The sequence below is a fragment of the Mauremys mutica genome, chromosome 2, assembly GCF_020497125.1.
Source record: "Mauremys mutica isolate MM-2020 ecotype Southern chromosome 2, ASM2049712v1, whole genome shotgun sequence".
In the NCBI taxonomy this organism is placed as follows: domain Eukaryota; kingdom Metazoa; phylum Chordata; order Testudines; family Geoemydidae; genus Mauremys; species Mauremys mutica.
The window spans coordinates 133921473-133943423 of record NC_059073.1 but is presented as its reverse complement, the minus strand read 5'-3'; the positions used below and the strand labels follow the sequence as shown (position 1 = coordinate 133943423).

General features: G+C 43.0%; 1 protein-coding gene across 3 annotated transcripts in view; it reads left to right on the top strand.

Annotated features, from left to right (window-relative positions):
- KCNU1 (potassium calcium-activated channel subfamily U member 1) overlaps positions 1–20070 on the top strand; it is a 94483-nt gene extending 74413 nt beyond the window's left edge. The window contains exons 23-27 of one of the 3 annotated variants that reach the window (XM_045003297.1): positions 321–398; positions 10312–10451; positions 15153–15347; positions 17791–17891; positions 19533–20070. In XM_045003297.1, coding sequence (XP_044859232.1) covers positions 321–398; positions 10312–10451; positions 15153–15347; positions 17791–17891; positions 19533–19710 — 692 coding nt within the window. In that variant the 3' untranslated portion in view covers positions 19711–20070. Of the gene's footprint in view, positions 1–320; positions 399–10311; positions 10452–15152; positions 15348–17790; positions 17892–19532 lie in introns of those variants that run through there. The other 2 variants (XM_045003296.1, XM_045003298.1) reach the window with 2 other exon arrangements.
- The last annotated feature ends 1881 nt before the right edge of the window (positions 20071–21951 follow it).

Genomic DNA, 21951 nt, shown 5'->3' with positions numbered 1-21951 from the left:
CTTTGTGCCTAACAACACTATTACCAGCCTGCTGCTCCTCAGAGGGTAATTATATTTTAGTTATGATGTCAATAAGCGGCTCTCAGGAGAGCTTTTCTTTTTTAATCCTTTGAAACTCTGAGTGAATAAAATGCAGCTTGGAAAAGCAAACCGAGGCAAGAAATTTTCTATTTATAGGAAGTGCTTTGGGATTTTTACATGACAATGACATTTTTTTAGGCTCAGGTAAGTGCCTTTCTGCACATGTCAGTCTCTGAACCATTGTCTTCCGCCTTTACCTCTCTCTTCTCTCCTCATGTTGTTGTTGACTGTTTCTGCAGAGGCAGTTGGCAGAGTGAGAACACTGGAGAATGAATCAGAGCCAAGTTATAAAAGGATCCCCGTCATCACAGAGCTGAGTAAGTTATTCTTTGGGAACAAATTTCACAGAAGCGATATGCGTACTGCATTATTTATTTACCCCAGACCCCCTTTAAAATTCACAGACAGAAAACAACAAGCACTGCATGTCCACGGAGCATTAAAAGGGTTGATTTAAATGTTAATTTGGTGGCTTTGAAGAAGTCAGGGGAAAAAACCTATAACAGTGTGTTACAAAATCCCCAGTGTATAGTGAGTCTATTGAGGAGAGAAAGGATACCCTGGTGGCTATGCAACTGACCTAGACCTCAGGAGATGTGGGTTCAGTTCCTGGTTCTGCTGCAGACTCCCTCTGGGACCTGAGCAAGTCCCTTAATCTCTCTGTGCCTCAGTTCCTCATCTGTAAAATTAGGGCTAGTAACACTTCTCTCTTTCATCTCATTTGTACTACACTGTCACCTGGAGGCTTCAGCCCACTGTCCAGAAAGACAGTCCCTGTACCAAAGAGCATGCAATCTAAGTACCGCCTGCCTCACAGGGGTGTGCTGTGAAGATAATTCAGAATGACTGTGAGGGATTCAGACACTGCTGTGATGGGGTCCATATTAGTCTGGAGACAGCTCGAGAGCTCGGCGCATTTTAGTATCAGACCCAGTGAATACGTCTGTCCTTCACATTCCATATTGTTCAGCCACTCTGGATTTCATTTATAACAGAGACAACCCACAATGCTTTTTCATGCTACTCTTGGCAGTTTCATCTTCATCCCCTGGTGATTACATACTAAATCCATTAATTAGAAACATGTGCAGTGATTAACTGATTACTAGTAACATAGCAGGCAGTGTGACACCAGAGTGGTATGGCTGGGCTGCTAGTCTCCAGGGATGTGGATGTTTAGTTCCATTTAGAGTGCTGACACAAGGCAGTACTCATCAAATTAGCATAGTGTGTTGCTAGGCGTCCTGACTGGGCCCTGACTCCCTCAGCCACTGTTTTGTTTGGCATGAGCCTTAAAAGTGCCATGTGCACTGAACAACTCAGTGACAGTTCTGTCAATTCCAGAACCACCCTCCATTCATAACTGAGCCAGAACCAATGACCTACCCTTCCTTCTTGTCCATCTGTAACCATCTCTCAGGATCATTGCAGCACAGCTTATGGTAACCCTTTCAAAGCTGGATCCTCTGAGGCGGCGGTAGGAATGGCTGAGATGGTTTGAATAGGAGGTTTACTTGTTTGTCTGAGGTTTGACAATGTTATTTTATTTATGTATTTATTTTTTATTTATTGTTTCTCCTATTTCCATGATCCCCTGTGCTTCCCAGTTCCAGCTGGGGCAGGAAGTAAAAGTACAGAAAAGCTCCAAAGATGGCTGTGGTGGTGCTGCTTGTGACCTGGTAGTCATTACACTTGGAATAACTGTTAATGAAGAATCCAGAGACACATTCAAAAAATAACAAAATTTCTATTAGGAGAGGCTATTTGGCTGAGCTAATTGAAACTGCACCAGCTGGAGAGAGAGAAAAACGTAGCTCTCCACATAAACATGATCCTCCCCAAAGCTGCCCAAGGTCCAGTGACTGTACATTCTACCCATATAGGTCTCCATCCCTATAGTATATTATCAGCTCACATCCATTAATTAATTTACCCTCGCAACACCCCAAGATGTAGGGATGTATGACTACCTCATCTTACAGAGGTAAATGAATGAATAAATGACTAAATGAATTCTTTGCAAAAGTTCTCACTGCAGATGATGTGAGGGAGATTCCCTCACCTGAGCCATTTCTTTTAGGTGACAAATTTGAGAAACTGTCCCAGATTGAGGTGTCAATAGAGGAAGGTTTGGAACAAATTGGTAAATTAAACAATAATCAGTCATCAGTGCCAGATGACATTCACTTAAGAGTTCTGAAAATGCGAAATTGTAGAACTGCTAACTGTGGTATGTAACCTATCACTTAAGTCAGCTTCTGTACCAGATGACTGGAGGTAGCTAATGTGACACCACTTTTAAAAAAGACTACAGAGGTGATCCTGGCAATTACAGGCCAATAACCCTAACTTCAGTTCCAGACAAATTGGTTGAAACTATAGTAAAGAACAGAATTATCAGACACATGGATGAACACAATTTGTTGGAGAAGAGTCAACATGGCTTTTACAAAGGGAAATCATGCCTCACCAATCTATTAGAATTCTTCGATGGGGTCAATAAACATGTGGACAAGGGTGATCCAGTGGATATAGGGTACTTGGACTTTCAGAAAGCTGATCACAAAGTCCCTCACCAAAGGCTCTTAAGCAAAGTAAGGAGTCAAGGGATAAGAGGGAAGGTTCTCTCATGGATCTGTAACTGGTTGAAAGACAGTAAACAAAGGGCAGGAATAAATGGTCAGTTTTCATAAAGGAGAGATGTAAATAGTGGTATCCCTTGGGATCTGTGGGACCAGTACTGTTCAACATACTCAAAAATTATTTGGAAAAAGGGGAAAATAGTAAGGTGGCAAAGTTTGCAGATGATACAAATTACTCAATCCAAAGCTGACTGCAAAGAGTTACATAGGGATCTCACCAAATTGGGTGACTGGGCAACAAAATGGCAGATGGAATTCAGCATTGATAAATGCATAGTAATGCATATTGGAAAACATAATCCCAACTATGCATACAAAATAATAGAATCTAAATTAGCCATTACCACTCAAGAAAAAGATCCTAGATTCATTGTGGATAGTTCTCTGAAAACATCCACTCAGTGTGCAGCAGCAGGCAAAAAAGCTAACAGAATGCTGGGAACCGTTAGGAAAGAGAGAGATAGTAGGGCAGTAAATATCATAATGCCAATATATAAATCCATGGTACCTCCACACCTGGAATACTGCATGCAGTTCTGGTCACCCCATCTCAGGAAAGACATATTAGAATTGGAAAAGGTACAGAGAAAGGCAACAAAAATTATTAAGGGGATGGAACAGCTTCCATATGAGGAGAGATTAAAAAGACTGGGACTGTTCAGCTTGGAAAAGAGACAACTAAGAGGAGATATGATAGAGGTCTATAAAATCATGAATGGTGTGGAGAAAGTGAATAAGGAAGTGCATAAGGAAGTGCTATTTAACCCTTCAAATAACACAGAAACCAAGGGTCACCAATGAAATTAATAGACAGCAGGTTTAAAACCAGCAAAAGGATGAGATAACTGGCTCTGTGGATGAGGGGAAAGCAGTGGATGTGTTATTCCTTGACTTTAGCAGAGCTTTTGATACGGTCTCCCACAGTATTCTTGCTAGCAAATTAAAGAGAGATGGGATGGATGAATGGACTATAAGGTGGATAGAAATCTGGCTAGATCATCAGGCTCAACAGGCAGTGATCAAGGGCTCCATGTCTAGTTGGCAGCTGGTATCAAGTGGAGTGCCCCAAGGGTCGGTGCTGGGGCCAGTTTTGTTCATATCTTCATTAATAATCTGGAGGATGGAGTGGATTGCACCCTCAGCAAGTTTGCAGATGACACTAAACTGGGAGGAGTGGTAGATATGCTGGAAGGTAGGGATAGGATACAGAAGGACCTAGACAAATTAGAGGATTGGGCCAAAATAAATCTGATGAAGTTCAACAAGGACAAGTGCAGAGTCCTGCACTTAGGACAGAAGAATCCCATGCACTGCTACAGACTAGGGGATGAGTGGCTAGGCAGCAGTTCTGCAGAAAAGGACCTAGAGGTTACAGTGGACGAGAAGCTGGATATGAATCAACAGTGTGCCCTTGTTGCCAAGAAGGCTAACGGCATTTTGGGCTGTATAAGAAGGAGCACTGCCAGTAGATCGAGGGATGTGATCATTCCCCTCTATTTGGCACTGGTGAAGCCTCATCAGAAGTACTGTGTCCAATTTTGGGATGTGGAAAAATTGGAGAGAGTCCAGCAGAGGGCAACAAAAATGATTAGGGGGCTGGAGCACATGAGTTATGAGGAGAGGTTGAGGGAACTGGGATTATTTAGTCTGCAGAAGAGAAGAATGAGGGGGGATTTGATAGCTGCTTTCAACTACCTGAAGAGGGTTCCAAAGAGGTTGGATCCAGACTGTTCTCAGTGGTAGCAGATGACAGAACAAGGAGTAATGGTCTCAAGTTGCAGTGGGGGAGGTTTAGGTTGGATATTAGGAAAAACTTTTTCACTAGGAGGGTGGTGAAGCACTGGAATGGGTTACCTAGGGAGGTGGTGGAATCTCCTTCCTTAGAGGTTTTTAAGGTCAGGCTTGACAAAGCCCTGGCTGGGATGGTTTAGTTGGGGATTGGTCCTGCTTTGAGCAGGGGGTTGGACTAGATGAACCTCTTGCAGTCCCTTCCAACCCTGATATTCTATGATTCTATTATTCTAAGTACAATGCAGAGTCAACCGTTGGAATGCATTGCCAGGGGATGATGATGTGAAGACCAAAAGTATAACTGCATTCAAAAAAGTATTAGTTAAGTTCCTGGGGGATAGCTCCATCAATGGCTATGAGCCAAGATGGTCAGGGATGCAACCCCATGATCTGGATGTCCCTAAGCCTCTGACTGCCAGATGCTGGAACTGGTTGACGGGATGAATCTCTTGACAATTTCCCAGTTCTGTTCATTTCCTTTGACACATATGGCATTAGACACTGTTGGAAGACAGGATACTGGACTATATGGACCATTGGTCTGGCTCAGTATGGCCGTTTTTATGTACAGAAGGAGACCTGAGGTATAGAGAGATCTCATGACTTGCTTAAGGTCATATAGGAAGTCTGGGGCAGAACCAGAAATTGACCCCAGCTCTCCTGAGTCCCAATCCAGTGCCTTAGCCACAAGACTATCCTTATTTACATCCTCAAAACATCTTACTATGGTCCTGATGCTGCCTTATCACAGCTTAACTTCCCATAGGTGCCAGGAAGCAGCAAAAATCATGAAAGAAGGTTGAGCTCTGAGGGTTCCAGCCTGATTTCATCAGCGTTCTGTCCCATGTCTTGGTACTGATAGTTTGGAAGCAATTACAAAGCATAGGTTTAGGGCATGATACCTCACTTAGGTGGTAAGCTCTTCAGGGCATTGACCATCTTTTTGTACAGCACCTAGCACCATGGGGTACTATCCATGCCTGAGATTTCTAGCCAATATTGCAATAGAAATAATAATCAAATAATAACACCTTTCCTACCAGCATCTCAGACCTATGGACCACTCTGACACTTGAATTTCCCATAGTTATGCTTTGATATTCACTTGTGCTGTGTGTTTTTATGTCTCTGGCCTCCCATCATCTCAGAATGTTTTGAGCAGGCTGCTACGATCCAGCCCCACTGAGGAGAGAATATGCTGTCAAGCTGGTGGCTTGAGATAGGCAATGGACGAAATGCACAATTCCCTCCAGGATTCCACATGGCAGTGGAGGGGAAAAAACCTGCAATCAGTTGATATGGCTTTGCATTGTAGTCATGTTAGATCTTTGACAAAGGAACGAATTGAGGCCAGTCCCTTAGCACATGCTTCTCTGCCCCCACTGTGGCCTAGAACAGATTGGGAATCTGTTTTCAGACTCAGGGGTAAGATAGGAAGGCAAATGCCCTCAAGAGTTTAAGACCTGAAAGCACAAAAACAGTTGTCTTGCAAAAAGTCCATCATATAGCCCCCAGTCCAGTGATGCACTTATGCCTGTGCCTACCTTTAAGCACATGACTAGTTCCAAGCCAATGGAGGAATTACTTGTGTGCTTAAGAACATAACATAAGAAAGGCCGTACCGGGTCAGACCAAAGGTCCATCTAGCCCAGTATCTGTCTACCGACAGTGGCCAATGCCAGGTGCCCCTGAGGGAGTGAATCTAACAGGCAATGATCAAGTGATCTCTCTCCTGCCATCCATCTCCATCCTCTGACGAACAGAGGCTAGGGACACCATTCTTACCCATCCTGGCTAATAGCCATTTATGGACTTAGCCACCATGAATTTATCCAGTCCCCTTTTAAACATTGTTATAGTCCTAGCCTTCACAACCTCCTCAGGTAAGGAGTTCCACAAGTTGACTGTGCGCTGCGTGAAGAAGAACTTCCTTTTATTTGTTTTAAACCTGCTGCCTATTAATTTCATTTGGTGACCCCTAGTTCTTGTATTATGGGAATAAGTAAATAACTTTTCCTTATCCACTTTCTCAACATCACTCATGATTTTATATACCTCTATCATGTCCCCCCTTAGTCTTCTCTTTTCCAAGCTGAAGAGTCCTAGCCTCTTTAATCTTTCCTCGTATGGGACCCTCTCTAAACCCCTAATCATTTTAGTTGCCCTTTTCTGAACCTTTTCTAGTGCTAGAATATCTTTTTTGAGGTGAGGAGACCACATCTGTACACAGTATTCGAGATGTGGGCGTACCATGGATTTATATAAGGGCAATAATATATTCTCAGTCTTATTCTCTATCCCCTTTTTAATTATTCCTAACATCCTGTTTGCTTTTTTGACCGCCTCTGCACACTGCGTGGACATCTTCAGAGAACTATCCACGATGACGCCAAGATCTTTTTCCTGACTCATTGTAGCTAAATTAGCCCCCATCATGTTGTATGTATAGTTGGGGTTATTTTTTCCAATGTGCATTACTTTACATTTATCCACATTAAATTTCATTTGCCATTTTGTTGCCCAATCACTTAGTTTTGTGAGATCTTTTTGAAGTTCTTCACAATCTGCTTTGGTCTTAACTATCTTGAGCAGTTTAGTATCATCTGCAAACTTTGCCACCTCACTGTTTACCCCTTTCTCCAGATCATTTATGAATAAATTGAATAGGATTGGTCCTAGGACTGACCCTTGGGGAACACCACTAGTTACCCCTCTCCATTCTGAGAATTTACCATTAATTCCTACCCTTTGTTCCCTGTCCTTTAACCAGTTCTCAATCCATGAAAGGACCTTCCCTTTTATCCCATGACAGCTTAATTTACGTAAGAGCCTTTGGTGAGGGACCTTGTCAAAGGCTTTCTGGAAATCTAAGTACACTATGTCCACCGGATCCCCCTTGTCCACATGTTTGTTGACCCCTTCAAAGAACTCTAATAGATTAGTAAGACACGATTTCCCTTTACAGAAACCATGTTGACTATTGCTCAAGAGTTTGTTTTTCTATGTGTCTGACAATTTTATTCTTTACTATTGTTTCAACTAATTTGCCCGGTACCGACGTTAGACTTACTGGTCTGTAATTGCCGGGATCACCCCTAGAGCCCTTTTTAAATATTGGCGTTACATTAGCTAACTTCCAGTCATTGGGTACCGAAGCCGATTTAAAGGACAGGTTACAAACCTTAGTTAATAGTTCCGCAACTTCACATTTGAGTTCTTTCAGAACTCTTGGGTGAATGCCATCTGGTTCCGGTGACTTGTTAATGTTGAGTTTATCAATTAATTCCAAAACCTCCTCTAGTGAGACTTCAATCTGTGACAGTTCCTCAGATTTGTCACCTACAAAAGCCAGCTCAGGTTTGGGAATCTCCCTAACATCCTCAGCCGTGAAGACTGAAGCAAAGAATCCATTTAGTTTCTCCGCAATGACTTTATCGTCTTTAAGCGCTCCTTTTGTATTTTGATCATCAAGGGGCCCCACTGGTTGTTTAGCAGGCTTCCTGCTTCTGATGTACTTAAAAAACATTTTGTTATTACCTTTGGAGTTTTTGGCTAGCCGTTCTTCAAACTCCTCTTTGGCTTTTCTTATTACATTATAGTTAGCCATATATATAAATGCTTTTTGGATCAGGTCTGTGGCTAACCTCTGGTCACTGCTGGGTACTACATACCAATGTCAGCAATAGGACATCCATTACCAATGTTGCCATCTACCAAAGGCATCTTCTGGATACCAGTCACACGCTGCTCAAAACCTGCCAAAAGAAGCATCTTGGTATCCCTTAATATCTTAGACCCTTAATATCTTTGGGTGAAATCCTGGGCCAACTGAAGTTAATGGGAGTTTTGACGTTAATCTCCATGGGGATAGGATTTCATCCTCTCTCTTTCAAATTGCCATCTCTTTTGGTCAAGGCTTGGCCTTTGCTCTATGTCCATACAATAGTTAGCACAATGGAGTACTGACTGCGAAGGCCTCTAGGAGCTGCCACAATATAACGGGTAACTAGTAAATTCCTAGGAGCTCTTCAGTCACCACCTACCAAAGGAAGCCCATTACAGATTCCCAGCTCCCAACAGGCATAAGAAGGCATCAGCAGACCCAATTTCTACATTAAAAAATGCTCTCCAGGAACTCAGACCCATTGTATTAAAAGCAGCCAAGCCGTTTCCTCAGGATTCTCATCAGCAATATGATATCTTAGTTGATTCAGCATTGCCAAGCTTGGCTGGCCAAGTACACTGGCCTGAGTACCCATGAAGGAAATAGGCATGGATACAGCTGTTGGAGGATCATTCCCACATCTGGAGAGTTGTGTTACTGCCCTTATATTCTGATCGACTGCTGCTTTTCCCTGACTTATGGGGACATGAGGAGGAGTATTCAAGGAAGGGAACTAGCCAAACCAGCCACTCCCATCAGGCTGATCTAAAGCCCATTAAAGTCAATAGAATTTCTCACTGAGTGCAGTGGGCTTTTGTTCAGCCCTGGGAACTGGCTGGCAGAGCTTGGATTTTCAACGCAACAAACTTCTGATTTGCTCGGCTACTCCCTCAAACACAGGATGACTGGATGTTCCTCTGGAGTTCCGGCAGCTAGATACCCTTGGCACAAGAGGCCAATAAGTGAAACAAAAAACATAAACAATAACAACCCCCCTAAAGAATGGGTGAAAAAACAAAACCGGTTATTTCAATCTATGCTAGTATGTCCATGGGTTTTATACCCAGATTCTTATGGGCCCATCAATGGAGCAATGCTGATTTATACCAGTTGAGGGTCTGACCCCCAACATCTAGGTTTGGTTACATTTCTGTATACACTGCTGAATGATAACGCCAGTGTCACTGGGTATCAGAAGTCTTTCAACAGCAATGTGAAACTGGCCAATTTTAGTCATCTGCTTTAAGTATCTGTTCAAATGCCTCCTAGCTCTGCAGGGCACAAAATACATTAATCAGTAATCACAGAAAGGTTACTTGTTAAGGTTTTATTTTTAATGGGAAAAATGGGTTCTTGGTCTTAATTCCTTTGCTCATTCTGTCCCACTCCAGCTGTGTTGCTGTCATTCATCAACATTCTCACTGGCATCACTAAAATACTAGCATATACCTAGTGCATTCAGGAGCACAGCAGGTGCCTTCTGCCTGGATGGATTTACACAGTCTATTAAAAATAGATAAGAAAGTTAAAGCAATGCCATTTTTTATTATGAGGATTTCTTCAAGAACTCTCTGTTGGCTCTTAAATGTGGGCAAGACTGACAGACGGCCTGACGTCCCACCATGTCCCATAACATAAGAACTGATGGGGCAAGGGTTTCAAAAAATTAACTAGATACATTTAAACACATAGCATTTTTTTTCTTTTTTATGATTATGTAATTAACTAGTGGAACTCACTGCTACAGGATAGTGAGGCATTATGGGTAAAAGTTTCCAAAACATTTAAGTGACTTGGGAACTTAGGAACCTAAGACTTAGATAATTTTTGAAAACGAGACTTTAGTTCCTAAGTCATTTGAGTGCTTTGGAAACTTTTACCCCGTGTCTCTAAGGTGGGGGTTCTTGGTGTGATACGCTTTTGCCCCAGTGCACAACTGGTCAGGTTCATTAAATGCTTTTTTTCTCTTCTTCCTCTAAAGCAATAGATTCTGGCTAGTGCAGGAGACAGGATAATGGGCTAGGTTAGATGAATCATTGTTCTGTTCTCATCCTGTATGGTAACTACAGTGTTTTTAAGATCTTTAGTGTTCCTTCTTTTATTGATTGCTTGCTTGCTTGATTGATTCTACAGACGCTACATCGAATGTCCAGTTCATTGATCACAACATTAGCAGCACCTCTCACATCCCAGGACAGGAGCTGGATCTCACCACCACCTTTTCCAGTGGAGCTATCTTCTCAGATAGCTTTTTGGATTCTCTCTTGTCCACTGTAAGTACATCACTGACTCCTGTAACTGGTTGCCTCATAAACAACCACTCGCTAGGACAGGGACAACTGATCAAGGAACATAGCAATTGCCATATGGGATAAATCCACTAAGTCTCCCATCCTGTCTCCAAAAACAGCCAATACCAGCTACTTCAGACCAAGGTGCAAGAAAAACCCTGCAGTAGGTAGTGATTGGATTAGTTAGAGCTTGTCTTATGCCCTAATGCAGGAGGGTTTATAGCTCTTCCAAAACTCTTGTATATTTTTAATCCTTTACATTTTATAGCTCTAGATATTCCTGTTATCCAGAGAAATGTTTACTCCTTTTTTGAATCCTGCTCTTGGCCTCAATGATATCTTGTGGCAGTGAGTTCCACAGGGTTAAGGGAAATCCGGAGAACCATAAGTTCCAAGAGACATCTCATTCAGTGCACACCATTATCAGCACTCTCATTCTCTACGCCCGGGGTTCTCAAATGTCATTGCATCGCAACCCCCTTCTGATAAAAAAAATTACTACACGACCCCAAGAGGAGGGACCAAAGCCTGAGCCTGCCCAAGCCTCACTGCCCTGGGTGGGGGTGGGCAGGCCCAAAGCCTGAGCCCCACCGCCCCAGGTGGGGGGCCTGTAATCTGATCCCCACCACCCAGGGCTGAAGCCCTCGGACTTCAACTTCTGGCCCGGGCAGTGGTGCTCGAGCTTCGCTTCGGCCACAGGCCCCAGCAAGGCTAAGGCCAGCCTTGGCGACCCCATTAAAACAGGTTGTTCCGACGCACAGTTTGAAAACCGCTGCCCTACGCTATATAAATAAGAGTTATCTGGAGTTATTTTATAGTGTTTTCATTAGAGGTTTTTTGTTTGTTTGTTTGTTTTAAAGAATTCTTACTTGCTGTAAAAGATATTTAGGATTAGTATGACTTTTTTTTTAGCATGATTTAGATCAGGAACAAGCTGTTCCTGTGAAGGGAAATGTATTCGTTCAAACCATCATTACCTTTGACACCAATTGGACCCTTTGTTGGAAATCACAATAGTAGTGCCAAAAACTGAATGGCCCATGAAGACTCAAACTTCTTGTTCATCCAAGGGAGGGAGGGACAAGGGGAGTGGGAGAAGGTACCTCCAGGTCCGGCTTGAGGTGCATTGGTGAGCTGAAGTGTGGGGGACATTTGCATGACCACTACCCTGCTATAACTGATGTGGGGATAAACAGAACACTTCATTCTCCAGAGATGTCCATCTGGCACCAGCATGGAAATTCAATTTGGCTGGATTGAAAAGTGAAATCAATGGGAGTAGTTCTATTGACTTCCGTGGGCTATGTATCATGACAGTGGTATGTTTTCTACAAAGAGATTTAGGTGTACAACTAATGTGCTACACGTGTTGCCACAATCATAGACCCTATGTGGTCCAGATGTCTGCAAGCCACATCAGATTAGGACTCTTACAAAAGAGGTAAAGTTGTGAACCTGCAAAAATTGTTGGCAATGGCTCCGTATAACATTTGTATCTTTAAGAGTGTGTTTAACATGGTATACGGGATTGAAAATGTAAGGAGAGCAGAGAGAATATGACAGTTCCCCACCCCCATAACGTACTCCATGTCAGATTGCTGACAGACGTGAGTGATCCTGATGGTAGTGACACAGATGATGGAAAGTGTGGGGCAGTTAAGCCAACATTTTGTCAGCAAGACAGCAGCTCAATTCATAATAAGCCTGCATCTCCCAAACTGGCTGCCCTTCTTTCTTAACTGTGCCACCTCCCATCCCCCTCGACCTTCAGTGCTGCAGGCAAGTTACATGTGACGTGCCTTGGATTCAGGTGTAACAAGATACTGCTTGGGCGGCAGTTTTAAAGAAATTGAATAAATACACAGCAAACCTCTTGAAGGGATAAGCAGTCCAGAAAAAAAGAGTGTCAAGTCCAGTTATGCTTTCCTGAGAAGGCTCCAGTGTTAGGGAAAGTATTATATTGCTGCTAGTCACTGATATGTCAGTCAGCCTGACTGTAATTAAGGATTGCTGGTGTCAAGTGTAAAAGTAACTTGAGATCTAGCATGACCTGTCTTAAAGGATAAAATTTCACTCAGGCTTCAGATCCCAAGTCAGTCCAGGAATGATCAACTCTCAGGTCTAATTTTTCAGCAGAACGTCTTTGGTCAGATTCAGCTGGTCATTAAATGTAGGAAAGAAGGAAAAGAGACATGATATTGTTTAGTCAGGCAGAGGGTTGGGAAAAGCAAAGCAAGCGAATGAGAATAAAGACTAGAGGAAAGCATTCAGCTGTTAAATATCATCTCTGCTTTCCCATCATTGTGAAGATCTGCTGAAAGTTCCTGGGTTTTTGAGGCTGCCTGAGAGCCAGCTTGTTGTTTTCCTGTAACTGGAAAGGACGGTGCTAGAGAGGTCAGTGTGGAGGAAAAGCAACGACAGTAGATTCCGTCAAGTGAAGCATAACCCCCTCGGAAGTCCAAAGTAGAAATGGCTCTCGCGCTAACCTGATACTTGATGGCTAGCTGGGCAGAAAGGAGCTATATAGCGCAAGAAGAGAGAGAGGATGATTTTGTGGGTAAGGCACTGAAAAGAGTGCAATTAATGGATCTGCCACAGGTTTTCTGCATGATGGGGGGCAACTCATGCAGGGCCAGGTTTGCAAATGCTCAGCACCTACAATTGGTCTGGATTTCCTATCATGCTCAGCAAGGTAACTGCTCAGTAATGTGAGAATAGGGTTCACAGCCTGTCCTGTTCTATGCCGTGGCATTCCAAGGACATCCACACTCTTCAGGCTGTAACCAAATAACAGATGGAGAAGTCAGTGGTATCTCCCCATTTCATCACAAGAACTTGGCTCTTTTACAGTGAGCTTGGAGATCCATTTTATGCACACTGAAACTTGCCTGCGTGCATATACTCTTACACATCTCTTTACTTGTTTTGCCCCTTTCAAACTTCTACAGTATAACTGAGCAAAGAAAGTACAGAATGAGGGTGACATGCAAATCCTATTAATTCACCCAAGTATGGAAATACAATTCTTTTGATGTCAAAAAGTACAGCAATGATATGTTAAATAGCTCAGTGCTCTTCAGTTAAATATGTAAAATGCAGATTCCTCTGGAACAGTATCACTTCAGAATAACCCTGCACTACAGCTCCTTACTTTAAAAGGCTGATAATTACTCTAACAGCATTATAGCCTTTTGCCCAACAACATGTTCATATGTTCTTAAGCGGATTTGAGTTTAGCTTGGATTTAGTAACACCATTCCTTCTCCACAGCTTGTTTAGTTTTTCCTCCTGAGAATGCAGGTGACAGATTCCATAAGATTGCTACATGTGGGAAATGAGTTTTTGAGAAAGAGTAGAAATTAAATGATTTGATGCATTGAGATTATGGACAGAGGGAATTGATTCAGATAAACATAAGAAAAATGCTATTTTCCCCTCCCCCCCAAAAAATTGAATTTGAACCAGACACTTTTTTTTTCAGGTTTGCAATAGCTCAGTTGTCTTCCCTCCCCCCACCCCACCTCGTTTCAAGGTGTGCTTTACAGTTTCTCCAGAGAGCCTCCTTCTCTAGGTTAAATGGCTGGCACTGATTCTCCTTGTGGAGTTGCTTACATTGTGAAGAGTGTGTTTCAGAAGCTATCTTTCTGAGCTGGTAGTATTTTTTGCCTACTATTATTGGTATAAATGAATTCACAAAGTGCAGGACAATAGAGGACCAGACCCACTGCGTCCTGCAGAGTTTGGACTATACACTTATTGAGTATTCTATTTCGCCACTCTGGGGTGATATTTTGAAAGCTCTATGTGTTAGTTCTGTCTTCACCAGTCTTTTTCCAAAACAGAGGGCCCATGAAGCTAAAGCATGCTGCATAACTTTAAAAAAAATATAGCCACATAATTAGGGTGCTGTGCTTGGAATCAGAAGACCTGGGCTTTCTTTCCATTACTATCACTGACCTCTGTGTGACCTTGGGCAAGTCTTTTCACTACTTGCTGCCTCTGTTTCCCCTTTCACCCATTGTCTGACTTGTCTATTTAGACTGTAATCAGAGATAGATGGGAATTTGTCAACTAAATATTTTTTCATTGGAAAATACAAATTCATCAAAACCAAAACTTTTCTCAGAAAAGGGTTGGTTTCAATGAATTTCCTGTTTTGAAAAATATTTAAAAATAGAAGTTTCAAAATTGCCAAAATGTCGCCTTTTTGACATTTTCTAAGTGAAGTGTTCCATTTTTTTACTCCAAACAATATTTTGTTTAGAAATTTAAGATAATTTATTGCAAAAAGCATTTAAGAAAATAAAAAGCTCAAAATCAAAATGAAACGTTTCTGTTGACCCAATTCAATTTCACACACCCCTCCCCCAGATTTCTGGTTCATTAAGATTGCTGAGATTTTTTTCACTTTTGTCCTGATTCAGGACAGGAATTCTTTTTCATTTTCATCTAATTTGGAGGAGAGGTGGCCGGGCTGGTGAGGTAGCGGGGAGAAGTCCTATTTTCTGATCAGGTCTAGTCAAACCACTGGAGCACACACTGTGGAGAATAATCCTGCACTGCAGGGATTACTGTACTAGAGGTACCCAAAGGTCATTTCTATCTTAAACTAATAGGGTGATTGCTTTTGTCAGCCTGATATGAACTGGAGGTTTTCCTGTCTGCTGTCACCTTCCTTTCCAGACCTACCGTAACCACCACATCTTGGCTCTGCTCCAGACTCTGGTGACGGGTGGGACAAACCCTGAACTGGAAGAACAGCTGGCAGAGAAGAATATGCTGAGTGGCAGTTTCAACAGCATGGCATACGTGGCCCCCAGAGCTAGATGCAAACTTGCACTTGTGCCACTGTCTAAGAGACTGTTAACAGATTCCCGGGTGAGTTATAGCACAGTCTTGGTAGTATTGCTCTTTGTGGACTTGGTTCTGATCTCACACTGGTGTAAATTAGAAGTAACTCCCCTGAAGTCAATGGAAACCCAATATTGAGAGTACAATCAGGTCGCATATCACTATTCAGTGCAGCAGTGTGAACAGACTATCCTGTGCATATGACATGTCCTGTATCTCAGTGTTTTATGGGGTAAATATTTCATGACCTCTCACTGAATAGTGGGTTGGTTACCAAGTGCAGTCAATAAATATCTCCTCCCTTATCCAACCTCACCACATACGTAGTGTGATACAGCATGGCCAGAGGGCAGCAGGAGAGTGTTAGCAGGGAGCCTTATTCCCTGCAAGGGGTGGAAGGTTTGCTATAAATTAACTAGAGCACCTGAAGCCAATTAGAGCACCTGAAGCCAATTAGAGTACCAGCAGTGAGTCACATGATATAAACCCCTGCTTCAGTCAGACAGTGTGGGTTGTTGGAGCAGGAAGGTTTGGTTGAAGCAGAGAACAGTTTTGAAGAGAGACAAAAGGAAAGTTTGGAAGAGTGCTGCGGTGGGCTGAGAAGTCCAAAAACCCTAGGTAAGGGGCACCTGGCTTGTGTAGAAGGAAGGCAAGAAGCCCCTCCACAAGCTGAAGGGCAGGAGAGGGAAGTAACCCAGGGGAAGGAACCACCAGTACAAGTGGTTCACCACTAACCTCAGGGCCCCTGGGTTGGGACCTGGAGAAGAGGGTGGGCCCAGGTCCCTGCCTCTCCACTCCACTCCTCAAGGACACTAGTGGGGTAATTAAAAATACCAGTTCAGAGGCAAGCAATGGTGCCCTGAACCTTCCCCAAAGAAGAGAAAGCGCGAGACCCAGCATAACAGTACCGGCAATTTGCCACAGTAGTCTGATGCCAACTTCTATTACTACTTGGCAACAGTGGGCCAGATCCTCAGATGGCTGTAAATTGTCCGATTTACACTTGCCAAAGACCTGCTCCAGTACCACTAAGATACAAGTGCAATTGGTTTGGGCCACACCTGTATCACAGGATAAATCATCCTGCTTCTTCAGTCTTTTGTATTAAGTCATGTGCTGACAAGTACCATTGCATACAAGTGCAGGGTGGCCTGAGGGTTATACGGCAACACAATGCAACAAGCACCATTTCCACTCCATGAAACAATATCACTAACTAAGGAATAGCACAGGCTAGCAGTGATGCAGGATCAAGAGTGGGACTCAAATTCAGACACCCATGTGACACTGACCTGAGATAGCCCATGAGTGTCCAGCGGTGACCGTCTCAACAATATCCTTTATTTTTACAGCAAGATATTTTGGAACTTTAATAAGAATATGACGATGTACAAAATATCCCATGAATCACTTGTGTAGCTGGGATATTGCTGTCTTAATATGATATTGACACTCTGGTCTCCTGCAAGTCTCAGAGTGAAATATCACCTGAATCACCCTCTATCCAGGGGCGGCTCCAGGCCCCAGCACGCCAAGCGTGTGCTTGGGGCGGCAAGCCGCGGGGGGCGCTCTGCCGGTGCTGCGAGGGCGGCAGGCTGGCTGCCTTTGGCGGCTTGCCTGCAGAGGGTCTGCTGGTCCCGCGGCTTCGGTGGACTTCCTGCAGGCGTGCCTGCCATGCTTGGGGCGGCAAAATCCCTAGAGCCGCCCCTGCCTCTATCAACTTATCCTCTTGTTGTTCTCTTACCAAAATGCTGGTGCCTACTGACCAGGACCTGGCCTAAATGTGTCTCTTCCAAAGATACCTGGCTTCCTTTGGCCCTGATTGCTATCCATGGTCATCTCTCCAGTGGTCATTATTGTATCCTTCATACAAATCCACAGGGACCAATGGAGGGGGGTGGTAGGTGAGCAATCTTGGCATGTACCATGTACCAAGGCTAGTGAATGTGACTTTCAAGATTAGGCAATGATCATCCTTATTAAGCATTTTGAAAACCACTCTCCAAATTAAGGCCCTGATTCAGCAAAGCCCTTCAGTCAATGGGACTTGAGCAAGTGCTTAAAGTTAAGAACATGCTTATGTACTTTGCTGAATCAGAGTCTAATTTATTTGGCTTTGGCTTTTCTCTGGCTGCTGAGTATGAAACACAACCATTCCCACATGCTCTAGTGGAGATATAAGACTGAGCTGACATATGTAAAATTCAGGTTCATTAAATTGGATCTGAATCTGTGGCTAAGGGTGTCAGATATCCTTACTTAATATTACTTAGATTGTAAAAACTCTTTGGGGCTGGGTCCTTTTTTTTTATTCTATGCTTCTATAGCACCAAGCACTATGGGGTTCTGGTCCATGACTGGGGCTTCTCAGTGCTACAGAAATACCAATAATAATAAATCTGCTAATTGACCTCACCAGAGGGCTGAACGACCACTCCAGATAAGAATACTTTTTGTTCTCTCACTGCAGGATTCCTTTGGAGACATTTACTGCAAAGCATTAGACTTGTTTGGAATCCTTTGCTTTGGACTCTACCGTCTGACAGAAGAGTCCAATCCGCACAGGAATAGGGGAGTGCATTTTATTTGAAACAGTGTTTTATATTTACTTCAGTTTGAGCTGGGAAAGAAAGATCCAAAAAATATCTGTTTAATCAATCATAATCATAATGCAGCAATTATTTTAGATGGTGGGAAAGGAGATACAATCAATTTTGGACTGCTCATGAAAACAAAGGAGTCACAGCATTCACTAATTACATGTTCAGTGCAGGCAGATGAAGCCTTCATGTGGCTCTAACAAGACACCTCAGTCTTGATTTGCAGCTAAGATGCTAACCTTAATCTTAAACTAGAGCAGCCCCATCTGTTCCAGTGCTGTGCCTCCATGATATCCTAATTCTGGTCCCTTCCCCAGTTCTGAGTCAAACTAAGGACCCTTGTTATGGCCCTGGATATCCCCTGAACAAAGACCTTTAGATATATCTAATTCTGTGGTGGTTACAGTGCCTACTATGGGCTAGCATGAGAGACAATGATGCTTATTTAATGTCTGATTATTCTTTACATGTGAACACTGGCCGTTAGCGAGAGGCCAGAATGTGACATTAGTGGGGTTGTCCAAATTCATAGATTCCACAGATTTTAAAGTCAGCAGAGAGCACAATAATCATCTAATCTGATCTCCAGCATAACCAAGGCCAGAGAATCCCACCTAGTGATTCCTGCAATGAGCCAAAAATGTTGGTTGAACTAGAGCAATTCTCTTAAAAAGACACCCACTCTCCAAGTGATAAAGCACTTTATCACATCCCTTGGTAATCTCTTCCAGTGATTAATTAACCTCACTTAAAAACTTACATCTTACTCCTAGGTATAATTGAGGGCAGAAGAAAGCCTATGAATGGTACTGTATAGTATGCACCTTCTAAGTCAGGCCACATGCCGAAGGTTACCACCCCCTATCAGTGTAATCCACTGGTGGGCCACGAGACAAATTGTTTACATTGACTGTCCACAGGCACAGTCTCCCACAGCTCCCAGTGGCTGCAGTTTGCTGTTCCTGGCCTATGGGAGTTGCGGGAAGCAGTGGGCTGCAGGGACATGCTGGCCACCGTGTCCCACAGCTCCCAGTGGCCGGGAACGGTGAACCATGGCCACTGGGAACTGAGGGGGGCCGTGCCTGCAGACAGTCAATGCAAACAAAATGTTTCACAGCCCGCCAGCAGATTACCCTGATGGACTGCATGCTGAAGGTTGCCGATCCCTGTTCTAGTATCAGAGGGGTAGCCGTGTTAGTCTGGATCTGTAAAAAAGCAACAAAGAGTCCTGTGGCACCTTATAGACTAACAGATGTATTGGAGCATAAGCTTTTGCGGGTGAATACCCATTTCGTCAGACGCAAGTAATGGAAATTTCCAGAGGCAGGTATAAATATGCAGGCAAGAATCAGTCTAGAGATAACGAGGTTAGTTCAATCAGGGAGGATGAGGCCCTCTTCTAGCAGTTGAGGTGTGAACACCAAGGAAGGAGAAACTGCTTTTGTAGTTGGCTAGCCATTCGCAGTCCCTGTTCTAATTATTCAAAAGGATTTTTCAAGTGTAGTTAGACATTGCAAAAAGCTGCTATTCCCTAGCTGTCCTGAGCATTACTTAGCAAAGGTAAAAGGAGCCCACAGAGCTGTTGGATTCTCATGTTCTGGTGCTTTTCCAGGTATGCAATTGCTCGGCCCCCAAATGATTTCAAGATGTTACCTACGGATATGCTGTTTTGCGTTGTCCCATTCGGCACCACAGCAACTAGTGACCTGTCAGTTTGTGAGGATCTTTCACCAAGGAGGCATCAGAACCATATGGTCAGCTCCAGAAAGCAGAATGACGTGATATTGTGATGTATTCCCTGGAAATAAAAAAGAATGTATTGGTTAATAAGACCCCACAATGAGCTTTCTTGGTCATTTTTTCCTAGGGATGTAGCAGGCAGTTTGAAATGCTTAAACACTGACATGAGCAACTGTGTAACCACTCAGGCTGGGATTTTCAAAAGTGCCTACAGAAGTTAGGCATCCATGTTAACCTTTGACCCATGACCTGAACTCAGATGATCAGGTAAATAATCATTTATAACTTAGCAAGCATCTTAACTCTTTCTAAATTAACACCAATGAAACTCAAGTTCTCATGCAAAGTAGGAGTAACCAAAGAAATGTAAGGATTATTTTCAAATAGGCTTTGCAGTAGACCTGGGGTACAATATTTAGCTTGGGGCCTAGTAGTAGTAATTATTAGCATGAGGCACGTTAGGCCTAATGTAAGTTAGCATAGGTAAGTAACCTTGGATTAGAAGATTTAGCAATATGTATCCTGTGATAGACTGTTAGCCTGCAAAGGCTGTATTTAGCCAGACTTCCTTAATGTCATTGAACAGAGAATCTTCTACCCTTACGACAATAGTGAGAATACCCAAAATAGATAGCCCAAATGCCCAAGAATAGACAGGAGCTCGAGACTTAATCAAATACGGTCTCAGAAATAGGTGGATGTAAGAAATAGGTGCATACAGGGGTATTGAACCTGAGCCATGGCAAGAATTCAGGATGGCAGGATGGTGTCAACCTTAATGCTTTTCTCTCCTTAAGGGGAACCCACAGTCCCATGGATTCATGAGTATACAATATGTGAATTCTGCTGCTGTTCGTGTTTTTCTAATTCTGTGATTTTGCTTATAATGATTGTGGCATTAATAAAATTCATGAAATCTCTTTGTGTCTCACCAATCATCTTCTTCATAATTAATCTCTAAGTAGCCATCAAAGAAAGAGGCTGTTATTAGTGACACGTGCATTTTGCTCCTCAAATTAATCATCAGGCTACACCTCGCTTGCAGGGAAATTCAATGGAAGTTGGGCTCCCAGTTCCCAGCTCTACCTTTGAATGTAACCCATCTGTCCCCAATTAGCATTACCCACTTATTACTGATAAGGTATCTCCCCCTTGGTTCTCAGGCCACACACAGAGCTAAGGCATGTAACAGTTTTCCCTTCTAGACAGAAACAGGGATAGAAGAGGGGCAAAGCCAAGCATAACTATCTGCTGCCCTTCTGTGGAAGATGGCATGGAGAGCTTGGCCCTGTGCTGTTAAATCAGTGGCAAAACTCCCATTGACTTCAATGGAGCAGCAGACTCAGAGGGAGCTCCCCAGTGCATTCCTAATTGTGAAATACACGTTTCTGATTTGTCTCTCTTCCACTCTGTCTTCCCCTCTCATCTTTCATTTACCATCTCATTTCCCTCTTTCCCTTTATTTTTGAGCTTCCTCCCAAGTAAATGTAAAATATAGATTCTTTGAAACATACCATGTGTGGTTAGACTACCTGTCCTTCAAGCCCAGTGTTCTGCCTATGGCCAATACCTGATACTTCAGAGAAGGTAGTCCCCACCTCCATCTTATAGGTGCCAGTTGTGCCAAGGGGGAAAAGCTTCCTTGCCTGGCAAGCTGCTCTTCTCAAGTGTAAAACAACAGCAACAAATGGGTCAGCTGGAAGGCTAAGGATCTGGGCAAAGGACAGTTGAACAAAGATGTTCAAAAACCCATGACAATGCTCAGGAAAAAAGGCTGGAGGATCAGGCCTTTTCTCCCAGAAAATATTCCAAGTTCCTCAAAATTTGAAATTTCAAAATGTGATTTTAAAAAAAATAATAAAAAATTGAAATTCAAAAAAGGCCAACCAACTCTTGAGTTTGTCCAAGTATGGGCATGTGGAAGGAATTTTGTCCTTTTTGTTTGGTTTTGCTTTACTTTTTGGGTGAGAGATGGATTTTGAAAATTAAATTGTTATTGATGTTTCAAGATGTTGACGAGCTCAAATGCTAATAGCACACCCGCGGAGAGGAGGAGCATGATAATATCTTTTCTCTAATATGAGGCAGAAGATACCTAAATCTCTGCTGAACAATGCATGGAACAGTCATAATTAACTACTCTTCGGAGATTAGTGCTTCTTAACCATGCCGAGGGAGAAAGGACCTCACAGTTCAAATACTCTAAAATACTCTTCTCATGCGAACACAACAGAAGATATTGCTATGAAATATAAAAACTCAAAAGGAACTTGTGGCATAAATTAGGCTTT